The sequence below is a fragment of the Rhinopithecus bieti genome, unplaced genomic scaffold (assembly GCF_001698545.2).
Source record: "Rhinopithecus bieti isolate Rb0 unplaced genomic scaffold, ASM169854v2 scaffold_25906, whole genome shotgun sequence".
NCBI classification, from domain to species: Eukaryota; Metazoa; Chordata; class Mammalia; order Primates; family Cercopithecidae; genus Rhinopithecus; species Rhinopithecus bieti.
In genome coordinates, this window is record NW_016811566.1 from 84405 (window position 1) to 96673 (window position 12269).

Sequence of the window (12269 nt, forward strand, 5' to 3'; positions counted from 1 at the left end):
CGGGGAGGGCGGGGGGGGGGAGGAGGCAGGGGACGCCCGGGGCCCACGGAGCCTCCGAGGTCAGTGTCCCAGTGGGGCAGGCCTTGGGCCCTGGGAGGACTGGAAGTTCTGCCCTGGGTTTGAAGGGAGGCACCTGATCCAGGCTGTGGATGATGTCCCCGGCTGGGGGGCAAAGGCAGAAGCAGAGGCCCCCCTGAGGGTAGCAGGAGGATGCAGCGACCCCATTGTCGCAGGACCACCCCAGGTGAGGGTCTGAGGCCTCTGGTCAAGGCTCACACCCTCCCTCCCCACAGTGGGCAGGGGTGCTGAGCCGCCTGGCCCTGGAGCAGGAGCGTATCCTGAACCCCCTGCTAGACCGCGTCCGGACCGCAGACCACCACCAGCTGCGCTCACTGACCGGCCTCATCCGAAACCTGTCTCGGAATGCTAGAAACAAGGATGAGATGTGTGAGTCGGGCAGACTCTCCTTCCCGCCCTGCTGGGCCCACACGTCAATTTTGTCTTTACATGTAGGCTTCAGGCCACTGGAGTCAGTCCAGCTCCCTGGGGGAGGCAGGGGACCCCAGGTGCCCAGGTGGCCGGGAGTAGGGGTGTAGACTGACCCCCAGCCTCCCGCAGCCACGAAGGTGGTGAGCCACCTGATCGAGAAGCTGCCGGGCAGTGTGGGTGAGAAATCACCCCCAGCCGAGGTGCTGGTCAACATCATAGCTGTGCTCAACAACCTGGTGGTGGCCAGCCCCATTGCCGCCCGAGACCTGCTGTACTTTGACGGGCTCCGAAAGCTCATCTTCATCAAGAAGAAGCGGGACAGGTAGGGGCCGACCCAGGCATTCAGCAGCCTGGCCAGGGTTCCTCCCAGCCCACCCTGCTTTCTGGCTGTGTGTCCCCTCCTGACTCCCCTCCACCCTCAGCCCCGACAGTGAGAAGTCCTCCCGGGCAGCGTCCAGCCTCCTGGCCAACCTGTGGCAGTACAACAAGCTCCACCGTGACTTCCGGGCAGTACGTTTCCCGAGCCCAGAGCAAGCAGGGACCTGGGTGCAGGGCATGGGATGCTGGGGAAAGGTCAGGGAAACCCACATGGAACAGTGAAGAGGCCAGTGGGAGAATGGAGACCAGAGACCAGAGACCCAGAGAGGAAGGGTCCGGGCCATACCCTGCACACTGCAGGAGGGACAGAGGGCAGAGGGTTGCACGGGCAGACATGCACCCTGACCTTGAGCCTCTCTCCACTGTAGAAGGGGTATCGGAAGGAGGACTTCCTGGGCCCGTAGGTGAAGCCTCCTGGAGAAGGAGAAGATGACGTGGCCCAGCGTCCGAGGGACAGACTCAGCTCCGGGCTGCTGGGCAGCCCAGCCTGGAGGAGAAGGCTGATGACCGAGGGGCCCCTCGCCAGGACCCCTGTGTGCACCTTTGAGAGTCCTGGGCCACCAGGAAGGGCAGGGGCTTATAGCTGGGGACTTGGCTTCCGCAGGGCAGGGGGTGGGGCAGGGCTCGAGGCTGCTCTGGGATATGGGGTGGTGATCCAGTCACATTGGCAGAGGTGGGGCTGGCCGTAGCCTGGCAGTAACTTGGGATAGCCAGCACTGGGAATAAAGATGGCCATGAACAGTCACTGCCCTGTGTCCTTCCATGGCTGGCCCGACCCTGTGGCTGGCAGCATGATCTTGGGACCTGAGGTGTCCCCAGGCACCCCCCTGCCCCTGAGGACACCCACCCCCTGGGCTCACACACAAGCCTCCCAAGGTCAGAGGATGCAGGACACAGAGAGCCCAGCAGAGGGACAGCTGACACCTCAGGGCTGAGAGGGGACAGGGTGGATGGCAGGCGCACCACAGACACAGATGGAGCAGAGCTGGGGGCCTCAAGAGCAGAGGGTGACCGGAGTGGGAAGAGGGGGGCTGCTGCATGGGCTATGCTCATGTGGCAAAAGAACCCAACTCCCTCTCCGCCCACCTTGGGCCTGGAGTTGCCTGGACCAGGGGCTCTCACACTGGCTGCCTGAGGTTTGGGGGCGAGTAGGCTCTCGGACACCTCCATCCATCTCACCCAGTGCCAGGCCATTTATTTGTGAAGTTACTGTGGATATTCTTAAAACAGAAATCTTCTGTGAAGCTCAGAACTTGCAGTCTCTAAGGGACCTGCTCCATCCAGAATCTGCCTGCATGGGAAGGGTCTAGGAACAGTCACGTCACCAGGCAGGGAGGCCCAAGGAGGCTACTATAAGCACGGGACATGCCTGAGCTGGTTTAGGAAGGGGGATGGAGAGAGGGCAGATTTGGTGATTTGTGGGGTGGGGCTGAGAGAGGGAGGGGTGGAGGGCTGAGAGAGCCACAGAGGGAAGCCGAACTGAAACCTTCTGCCGCATGGGAGGAGACTGAGGCCCAGGCAGAATCCAAAAGGACTTTATTTTCTGGCACTGGCAGGTACCCCTGAGGCCACAGCCTTTTCCCCAGGGTCCCAGGGCTGCTGGCAGGGGTTGTGGTCCTGCTGAGCAGAGGAGAGATCCCCCAGCCCTGGCCCCTGCTGTCCCTATGATCCTGCACTCTGGGGTGGGAGCTACATATCATCCTTGGACACCAGGCAGTAGAAGTCTGTGCGGGCACTGTAGTTTCGCGAGCCGAGGTCCGAGACGTCCACTTCACTGCTCCGGCCTTCTCCCAGCGAGACCCCACTCGTGTGCGGTGGAGCTGATGGCTCTCCAAAGACAGGCCCCCGGACACCTGGGATGGGGAGACCGATACGCCTGAGGTGGCCACCCACAGCCTTGGCCCAGACCCACTGCCAGGGGCTGCCCCTGCTCATCCCCTGCTGTGATGGCCTGTGAGGCCCAGGAAGTTCCCAGGCAGACCGAGGGCCAAGCACCTCCCGGGCAGAGAGGCTGTGCAGGGGCCCTGGGTGCCAGGAAGAGTCCTCAACACCTGGGGCCCCCTCCAGGCCCTCTGCCCTGTGCCTCTCCCCACTCCGCCCTGTGCTGAGCTGCTCCAGTCGGAGAGTGGGGCTGGGCGGGCATACCTAGGTCTCCCTCAGGGTCCGGGTCCACCTCTGAGTCCAGGGCCCGGCCCTCCGGGACTCGGCCTCGAAGAATCAGCATGGGGTCCTTGTCGTCCTGGAGCTGCGTCTGAGGGTCTCCTTCCACCGGCCTGTAATGCACCTTCCGCGGCAGCGCCAGCTGTAGTTCTTTCCAAAACTCGGAAGAAGGAGTCTGGGGGCCAGGTTGGGGCGGTTTGCAGGTGTGAACACCACGGAAGCCCCTGGCGTTCTGGCCCCCAAGAGCACACCTGCGGCTGCCCGTGGGTTCCACGTCCTGCAACAGCTATTCCGTGGCTCCGGGGCCCTCAAGGGCCGCTCCCCGCATCGGGGTCCCAGGCAGCGGAACCTCCCCCCAGGGCCCATTCAGAAAGGGTCCCCGCCCATCTCTAAACCGCCGCTCGCCCCGGCCCCTCCCACGCCTGCGCCGCACCACGGAGCCGGGCCTCCAGAGCAGCAAGGTCACCAGGTGGCGGTGTTGGCGCAGCAGGCGGAGCGCCGGGTGCGCGGGGTCGCGCCTCTGGCCCTCGAAAGTGATGAAGATGGGTCTGCGGGTGAGCTCCAGCAGCCGGCACAGGCCCTCCCTGCGGGGTGGGACCGTCAGGGGGGTGGGTGCTAAGCTGGGTCCCACCCAACCCCGCGCGGGACCCACCGGAAGCTGTGGCTGCACCAGGCCCGGCTCAGGAAGGCGTCCGAAAGCACCACGATGAGGCGGCGGCAGCGGCTCAGGTTCACCAGGAGGTCGGCGGAGGGCTCTGCGGGAGGGCGGGCGTCGGCGGCGCGGGGCGGGGGCGGGGCCCCGATCGGTGGGGCGGAGCTCGTGGTGGAGGCGGGGGCTCCGGGTGGGATGGGAGTGGGCGGGGTTGCTCCTGGGGGGGGCCCGATTGTGGGGTCGGGACCTTTGGGGTAGGGCCCAGTGGGGCGGGCCCTCCGGGTGGGCGGGGCCCGGGATACCAGCGCGCGGCAGGAGGTCGCGGTCGTCCAGGAAGAGCTTGTAGCCCCGACGCCGCTCCAGCTGCGGCTTCAGGATGAAGTTCACGAACTTGCGGTCCTCTGGGCAGTCGCTGTAGGAGACGTAGGCGTCGTAGAGCTTCCCGTCTGCGGATGGCGGCCAGTCATCCCGGTGGCTCCTGAGGCGTTACTCCAGCCCTCCAGGTCCCCAACACCCCTAACCATCTCCCACGTACACAGAGGCAGACCCGCCCCGGACTTTAACCCCAGCCGGGCCGCACAGAGCCCCCTGGGGCTAACTCCTCCCCTCCCCCACGCCTCCAAAGCCGAGCTCAGCAGCGCAATCTCAGGGAGACGGTGGCGACCCCTCCTCGCGTCCACGCGGGCCCCACGCACCGTTCATCTCCACCTCCCCATACGCGTCCTGGTACCAGAGCAGCACGTTGAGACGGCACTTGATGTAGAGCAGGGCAGCCAGCAGCAGGGCCAGCAGGACCAGGAGGGAGGCCAGCACCGCAGCCACGTGGCTTGTAGGGCCTGCAGATGGGCTGCCTGAGCCGCTGCCCCTCCAGCAGCCCCCAAGCCTCGAGGTCCCTGGGCCTCACTAGGTCTAGGTCCCCTCCTACCCTTCACCTGGGGAACCACCATCACCAGCTCTCTGAAGAGTGACAGAGGAGGAGCTGACGTTCTGGATGGAGCAGGTGAAGGCCCCGTAGACCTCAGCGCTGGTCATGTTTACCCCCAGGACGCTGGACACAAGCACCTCTGACAAGTTGGCCTTGACCCTGGGGATACCAAGCCAGGGTCAGGGTCGGCCGTGGATACCAGTGGACACCCCAGAACCCCACCTGTCTGGGTTCGCCCAGGGAGGCTGCAGAATTGGGCCTCCTGGGTGGTTCTTGGGCCTTAAGCCAAGAGAAGTGACCTGAACCCGGAGGGGGTGCAGATTTGTTTCAGAACAGCCATCCCAGTCCTGGGTCTAGGGCCTGGAGGTCCTCTGATCACAGGCTTGGCCAGATGGTCGGCGTTCATTCGGGCCCTAGACTTTGCTGACACCCATAGCCCTGGGCAGTTACAAGGTGTGTGTCTACAGGGGCCATGCGGACCCGAGGGTCTGTCCCTGACATCACTGACCCTCTGTCTGGGTCCACAGAGGCACTCTGCTCATGTCATGTCTGGCCAGGGGTTTACAGACCCAGGCATAGGTCAGGGGGACCACTGCCCTTGGCGTGTCTGAGAGGTCACTCTGACCCTGGATATCCGGGCCTCTTACCAGGAGTACTCGTGGAGGCTGTAGTGGTCCCCATTTCCCAATGGAAGCCCATCTTTCAGCCACTGGACTGAAGGCAGGGAGCAGTGGGGCCCAGAGACTACCCAAGCTGTGCAGTTCAGAGCCACTGAGCTGCCCAAGGCAGGCCTCAGCACCTGGTCTTCAGACGGGGAGAGGAAGTCAGGGGCCCTATCACAAACACCTGAAGAGAGAGGACACAGTGGGTCAGCTGTGCTAGGGTGCCTGGCCCTGCCACTTCCACAGTGGTCCGTGGTGCAGGAAGAAATAAGGCCTCTGTGTGGCTTGGCAGTCACATCATGTCTGCCCATGAGTCCACTGGGGACAGGCTTAGCACTTGGCACGTCTTCCTCCAGAAGTGGCCAGGCTTTGTGTGTTCCACCTACCCTGTGCTGAGGGAGCAGAGAGCAGTGGCCAGTCACAGATGAGCTGCCCTAGGCCCACACTCAAGCCCCATCTGGCTGCTTGTCCACTGAGGACGTGAGTCCAGCCCCCCATTTCCCAGATGCACTTGTTGCCCACCCCTGGTGACACCGTGATGCCTGTCTCAGAGGAGGGGCCGGGCACCGTACCCCTCAGCCTGGCCTGCCTCTGCTGGGTGATCTGCAGAGAGTGTAGGCACCAGTGGGTTTGGGGACCCAGATGCCCAGTGTGCCAGCACCTTCCACCTGGATGGGCAGAGCTGGGAGCCTGGAGCAGCTGGCCTCATTCTTGCCTCAGGGGTCTTGGGGCCCTCTGCTCCTAGCCACAGGCAAGCCCTCCCCACCACCTGAGGCCTGAACTTGTTCATCTTTACATCAGGGTGATGAGCCCTAGCAGGAAGTGAGACTGCCATCTTCTCAGTAGGGTATGGTCTCCTACCAGCTCACATCTGCCACACCCCTGCTGTGGGCCCCAGCAGTGCCCACTCCTAGTATTCCTGGGCTTTACTGACCTCATAAGCCTGGTCTGAGGCAAGAGATGGTACAGGGCTCATCCTCACCACTCGCCCTGGTTTCAGGGCCAAGGGCCCAGGGGGAGGGGTGAGCAGGGGCCTTTGTACCCTGGCATGTATCCAGGCAGAGCGCCTGGGATAAGAGAAGAATGCACAACATGAAGCTAGCCTGAGGGGCAGGTGGTGGGAGTGGGAACTCAAGCCCATCCCTCTCTGACCTGCCTACCTGGCATGGCTCTGAGCCAGGGCCTCCTCGGGGCAGGCTGGGCTCCAGGGTCACCCCTGGCTCCACTGGGCTCCTCGGCCGAGCAGACTGATCCAAGAGCTGGGCAGGACTCCTCTCTGTCCTTGCAGTCAGCTGGACAGGGCACCTGGACGGGTCAGAGGCTGCCGCCATCCCCAGGGAACAAGTCAAACAGGAACAGGATGAGTTAACCAGTAACTGCCGGCCACAGACAGCACTGGCCCTGACCAGATGCCACCTTGAGCAGCCGCATGGATGCTGGCAGAGTTCTCAGAAGCCAGCAGGGTGTCTCTTTGAGCCCCTTACATGTGGCCAGAATGGGCACCACCTCATGCAGCCCAGGGCCACAGGGAGGAGCCATCAAGTCCAGGACCACCTCCACCAGCTCTGGGGCCACCATGACGACCCTAGGGTGCAGTGGGCGTACACCAGGGGGGACCCTGTCTCCTGAGATGGCAGTTGGCCTCACTCCTGGCTGTCCCCTCCAATGGAGCTGCCACTGCAGGGGGTGCTGCAGTGCCAGAGACACAGCCTGGCCTTGGGGCAGGGGTGTGAGTGATATGCCCTATACCATGGTTGGGGGGGCCCATCTCTGACCATGTCTGGATGCAGCCAGGGGGTGGGTGCCCAGCTCTGACCCATGTCTGGAGACAGCCAGGGGGTGGGTGCCCAACTCTGGCCACGTCTGGATACAGCCAGGGGGTTGGTACCCAGCTCTGACCCACATCTGAATACAGCCGGGTGGGGGTGCCCAGCTCTGGCCATGTCTGGATGCAGTCAGGGGGTGAGCGCGCAGCTCTGACCCACATCTGGATACAGCCGGTGGGGGGGGGTGCCCAGCTCTGACCCACGTCTGGATACAGTCAGGAGTGCACATGAGCACAGACACCTCGAAACACCTCCAGAAACACCTCGGGAACCCTCAGCGTAGCCTCGCCTGCGGTTGTGAGGCCGGAGGGTGAACGGGGACCAGTGGGGATATAGGTCCCGGGTCCTGTGCTCTTTCCCAGCCTGTAGCAGCAGCCACACACACCTCAAGTCTCCCAAAGCTCCTCAGTGAGGTAGCTGCAGGCAGGAGCCCAGAGCCTCTTCCTTGGCAGCCCAGGGCCCTGGGGGCCTCTCCTCACTGGGTACCACTGACTTATCCAACAGGCACTGACTGTCTACTCCTCTCCCTGCTGCAGGGACACAGTGGAAGTGGGGATGTGGGGATCAAGCCTAAGGTTCTGCACCCCAGCTCCCTCAGGATTCCTCCCCTGCTAAGGCCCCAGAGGTGGTAGCAGGGACAGTCCTCCTAGCCTGCCACCTATTCCCTCTGCATGGATGAAGCACCGTCAGAGGCCCAGGTTTGGCTGTTTGGCAGTTTCCTCCGGAACCAATACGGCATGGGGTGCACTCCCATGGGGGATGGCAAGGGGGTCCCTGAAGAAGCCCTTGCGGTGGAGGACAGTCCAAGGAAAGTCTTTGACCCAGGGGAACCACCCACTGAGGGTCCTTAAAACACACACTTCCCAGGCCACCAACTCCTCACAGCAAGCGAGGGAGGACACACCCCCAGCCCAGCAGAACCCCCGGCATCTCCTGCAGTGCCTCCATGACTGCCCCAAGCTCAGACCTCAAAATCCTCCCTCCAAAAGCAGCCTCAGAGCCTTCTGGGAGTCAAGGGCAGACTGCCAGGATATGAGCACAGCAAGAAAGTAGGTGCCCTCCCCTGCACCCTCTCCCCTGCCCACCTTCCCCTGCACCCTCTCCTCTGCCTGCGTCCCCCTTCACCTTCTCTTCTCCCCACCCTTCCCTGTACCCTCTCCTCTGCCTACCTTCCCCTGCACCCTCTCCTCTGCCTACCCTCCCCTGCACCCCCTCCCCTGCCCACCTTCCCCTGCACCCTCTCCTCTGCCTGCGTCCCCCTTCACCTTCTCTTCTCCCCACCCTTCCCTGTACCCTCTCCTCTGCCTACCTTCCCCTGCACCCTCTCCTCTGCCTACCCTCCCCTGCACCCCCTCCCCTGCCCACCTTCCCCTGCACCCTCTCCTCTGCCTGCCTCCCCATGCACCTTCTCTCCTCCCCACCTTTCCCTGTACCCTCTCCCCTGCCCACCTTCCCCTGCACCCTCTCCTCTGCCTGCCTCCCTCTGCACCTTCTCTCCTCCCCACCTTTCCCTGTATCCTCTCCTCTGCCTACCTTCCCCTGCACCCTCTCCCCTGCACCCTCTCCCCTGCACCCTCTCCTCTGCCTGCCTCCCCCTGCACCTTCTCTCCTCCCCACCTTTCCCTGTATCCTCTCCTCTGCCTACCTTCCCCTGCACCCTCTCCCCTGCCCCCTCTCCCCTGCACCCTCTCCTCTGCCTGCCTCCCCCTGCACCTTCTCTCCTCCCCACCTTTCCCTGTATCCTCTCCTCTGCCTACCTTCCCCTGCACCCTCTCCCCTGCACCCTCTCCCCTGCACCCTCTCCTCTGCCTACCTTCCCCTGCACCCTCTCCCCTCCCCACCTTTCCCTACACCCTCTCCCCTCCCCACCTTTCCCTGCACCCTCTCCTCTGTACACCTTCCCCTGCACCCTCTCCTCTGCCTACCTTCCCCTGCACCCTCTCCTCTGCCTACCTTCCCCTACACCCTCTCCCCTCCCCACCTTTCCCTGCACCCTCTCCTCTGCACACCTTCCCCTGCACCCTCTCCTCTGCCTACCTTCTCCTGCACCCTCCCCTGCACACCTTTCTTTGCACCCCCTCCCCTCCCTACCTTCCCCTGCACCCACTCCTCTGCCTCCCCTCCCCTGCACACATCACATACACACAGCCCTCTGCCCAAGCACACCTGCACTGAGCTTCAGTCTCAGCCCGTGTGCACGCTTGCACCTCTTACACAGCACACTTCCTACCACACACACCTCCCATTACCACTGCACACAACTTAGGCTGCAGACCTCTCACACACCTTCTGAGTATATGCAACACCCATTGCAATGCTTGTCACAGAGCCCAGGACCACAAGCACCCCACAGCATACACACTGCACCTCACACCCACCCTTGGCCGCTGATGCCCCACTCACAGCCTCCTGCTCTCCCTCACTCTCTCTCACACACACATACGCACATGCATGCATGGGTCCTGTGCACCGCGGGCCTCCTCTCAGCCAGGCCCTGACACAGACTCACTCAGAGCAGCAGGGAAGGTACAGAGTCACCTGGTTCCCGTTCTTTCCTCCGGGGGGCAAATGTTGGTCATTGATGTGCCTTTGGGAGCAAACTCTCCCCTCCACTGGGTCCCAGGGAGTGTCCACAGCACCAAGGCTGCTCTGGGTGCATCACCAAGTGCGGTGGGGACCTGGCTTGTGTTTATGTGTATTTTAATCAGAACTTTCCCTGTAGCTTCCTGGCCTTGCAGTCACATCCTCTCCTAAACCTAAACCCCACCCAGGCACCCACCCCTTCCCTAGGCGGGCGGGAGGACGGGCAGTTGGTGGTTCTCACCCCGCCTGCCCCGGCTCTTCCTGTAGCTCTGAGTCAAGCGGCTCCTTCCTCTGGGGCCCGCCCCAACCCACCCAGGCACAGCACTTTCCTCTGTGCTGTGTGTGTGTCTGTGTCTGTGTGTTGTGTGTGTTTGTGTGTGGTGTGTGTGTGTTGTGTGTGTGGTGTGTGTGTGTTGTGTGTGTGGTGTGTGGGTGTGTGTGTGGTGTGTGTGTGTGTTGTGGGGTGGGGGGGTGCCCAAAGGGGCAAGTTCCAGGGGTAATGGGTGGGGGGTCTTCCAGCCAGAAAACCCCAGCCAGGGCCATCCTGCGCACACACAAGGAGGACTGGGGACTGTGCAGCAAGCCTCCCAGATGCCACTAGGACTCATACTCAGGAGCCAAGGGGCCAGCCGGTTTGCTCTCTGGTGTGTCTCTGACCTCTGACCCCGGGGAACAGGGGCCTTCAGAAACTCCCAGTCAACAATGGGGCTTTGGCAGAGCTCTTCAGCCCTCTCCTGGTCCCTCTTCCAGGCATGGCCCCCCCATGGGTGAGCAGTTGCAAGGGGCTATGGCATCTTGTGGACCTTCCCTTCAGGCTGGGGTGGGAGGGCAGCACCCCCTTTTCCAGATAAGGAGCAAACACAGGTGGCTGAGGATCCTGGCTCAAAGCAGGTGAGGGGCAGACGGCATCTCCTGTTGTCACCACACTGACACCCCCCAGGTTGACCTGGGACTCGGGACCCAGTGACCAGTGCCTCGTACTGCCCACAGAATCAGACAAGGGTCTCCTTTGGCCCCTGACCCTGCCCTCAGCCACATGGGGGCAGGGCTTCATCATGAAGGGGCTGCCCTCCAGCCTCCTGGCCCTGGCTAAGCAGCCTCACAGCAGTAGGCTTTCTCCACCTACTTACCTAACTGAGTCCCAGCCATGCTAGGACCCTCCTGTGACCGGGCACTCAGCCTTGGGTGATGGTGGGCCTTGGGCTCAGGATCGTAAAGAGCTGGAGGGGACAACATCCCTTCCCCCACAGAGCCTGGTACCAGCCCCTCCTTGAAGTGGGCCCTTGGAAGCCCCTCAAGAAGATTCTCCCCACACTGCAGGTCAGGAAGCAGGCACAGCAGAGCCCAGGGCACCCCCGCAGGAAGCGGGAGTAGGGCCTCCAGCATAGGCCCCAGGGTCAGCCGCCAACTCTGAAGCCCGGGCTGGGCGGCTGCTCTGTGCACCCGGTCTCCGCGTCACCATCTCTCAGGGCTGGCTTGAGGTGACTTGGCACCTCCTCCTTCCCTCTCTCTGCTAAAGTCCTCCACCCCCGAGCCCCCAAGTCCACCGTCCAGGGTGAGCATGAGAACCCACAAAGTCTCCGAACCTCGCCCGCACAGCTCTTTCGAGGCGCCCAGAATCTCAGTCCAAGCCTGGCCCTGGTCGCCTCGCACTGCCCACCGCACTCTGCTGGGCACCCTGAGGTCCTTAGAAAGCGCCAGCTCCTCCCGCCCTCAGACCCAGCCAGCGCCCTCGGTGCGCGGCCGGTGCTCAGCACCCAGCAGCCTGCGAGCGACTCCCGCTCAGCTCGGACGCGCCGCCCCTCCGCTCCCCGCGCGCGCTGGGCCCCCCGCGCCGGTCCTGAAGCAGGAACGTGGGCAACAGGCCCAGGGGCTCCGTTTCGCTCCCCTACCTCGTGCCCACATGCGCCCTGGGCACCCTCCAGGTGCGGAGGGCGGAGGACAGGGACGCGCGTGGGGGGCGGGCATGGGGGTGCGGATCGGGGCGCTCGGCCCGGGCAGAGGCGCGCGGATGGCGGAAGCTCCACCCGGCGCCCGGCGAGCTCGGGCCCCAGCCTGACTCTTGGTCCGCCCTCGGCGCCTCAGGAAGCCTCGAGCTGGGATCCAGGCTTGGGGGACCGTGGTGGGATCCCCGCGAGCCTCGGCGCTCCTCGCCACGCTCTGTTCTGCGCCGAGGGTCACCAAAAAGCCGCTGACCACGTCCGGCAGAGAAAAGGGCGGCCCCCGCCCCCTTCGCCCACTTTCCTCCCTTCCCCCAGGCCTGGAAAGGGCCAGGACGCAGGCGAGCTCGGGCTTCCGGGCCACGCGGGAACCTCCCGGGCTCCGAGCCACTTCCTGAGAGACCGCGCCCAGGGACCAGCAGCGCCCCGGGCCCCCGATTCCAGGCCTGCAGCGGCTCTGGGAGGACAGCGACCTCCACTCACTTTCGCGGGTCTGATCGCGACCGCCACTCACCTGCTGCCAGGACCTGGGGCTCGCGCGGGGCGGGGGCGGGGGCAGCTCACCTGAGCCAGGTGCGCAGCGGCAACAGCCCCGGCGGCGGCAGCAGGTGCGGCCCCGCCCCGCAGTCAGGGCGGGGGCGGACCCCAGCGTCC

General features: G+C 63.9%; 2 protein-coding genes across 5 annotated transcripts in view; one reads left to right on the forward strand and one right to left on the reverse strand.

Annotated features, from left to right (window-relative positions):
- Window positions 1-1612, forward strand: part of PKP3 (plakophilin 3) — an 8078-nt gene extending 6466 nt beyond the window's left edge. Inside the window, exons 6-9 of the mRNA XM_017893989.1 lie at window positions 271-447; window positions 619-811; window positions 912-999; window positions 1236-1612. Of these exons, the coding sequence (XP_017749478.1) occupies window positions 271-447; window positions 619-811; window positions 912-999; window positions 1236-1271 (494 nt within the window). The 3' untranslated portion in view covers window positions 1272-1612. The remainder of the gene's footprint in view (window positions 1-270; window positions 448-618; window positions 812-911; window positions 1000-1235) is intronic.
- Window positions 1613-2386: 774 nt separating this feature from the next.
- On the reverse strand, window positions 2387-12223 carry SIGIRR (single Ig and TIR domain containing). Of its 4 annotated transcripts, none has more exons than XM_017894040.1 (10): window positions 12130-12223; window positions 6427-6587; window positions 5252-5450; window positions 4630-4763; window positions 4375-4515; window positions 3982-4125; window positions 3680-3782; window positions 3461-3611; window positions 3013-3202; window positions 2387-2720 (listed from the first exon to the last, which is right to left on the reverse strand). In XM_017894040.1, the coding sequence occupies exons 2-10, from the start codon at window positions 6431-6433 to the stop codon at window positions 2557-2559; spliced, it is 1233 nt and encodes a 410-aa protein (XP_017749529.1). In that variant the 5' UTR covers window positions 6434-6587; window positions 12130-12223; the 3' UTR covers window positions 2387-2556. The 4 variants fall into 4 exon arrangements, with proteins under 4 accessions (XP_017749529.1, XP_017749527.1, XP_017749530.1 ...); XM_017894038.1 differs by having other exon boundaries at window positions 4612-4763; XM_017894041.1 differs by lacking the exon at window positions 12130-12223 and adding an exon at window positions 9631-10043.
- Between the last annotated feature and the right edge of the window lie 46 nt (window positions 12224-12269).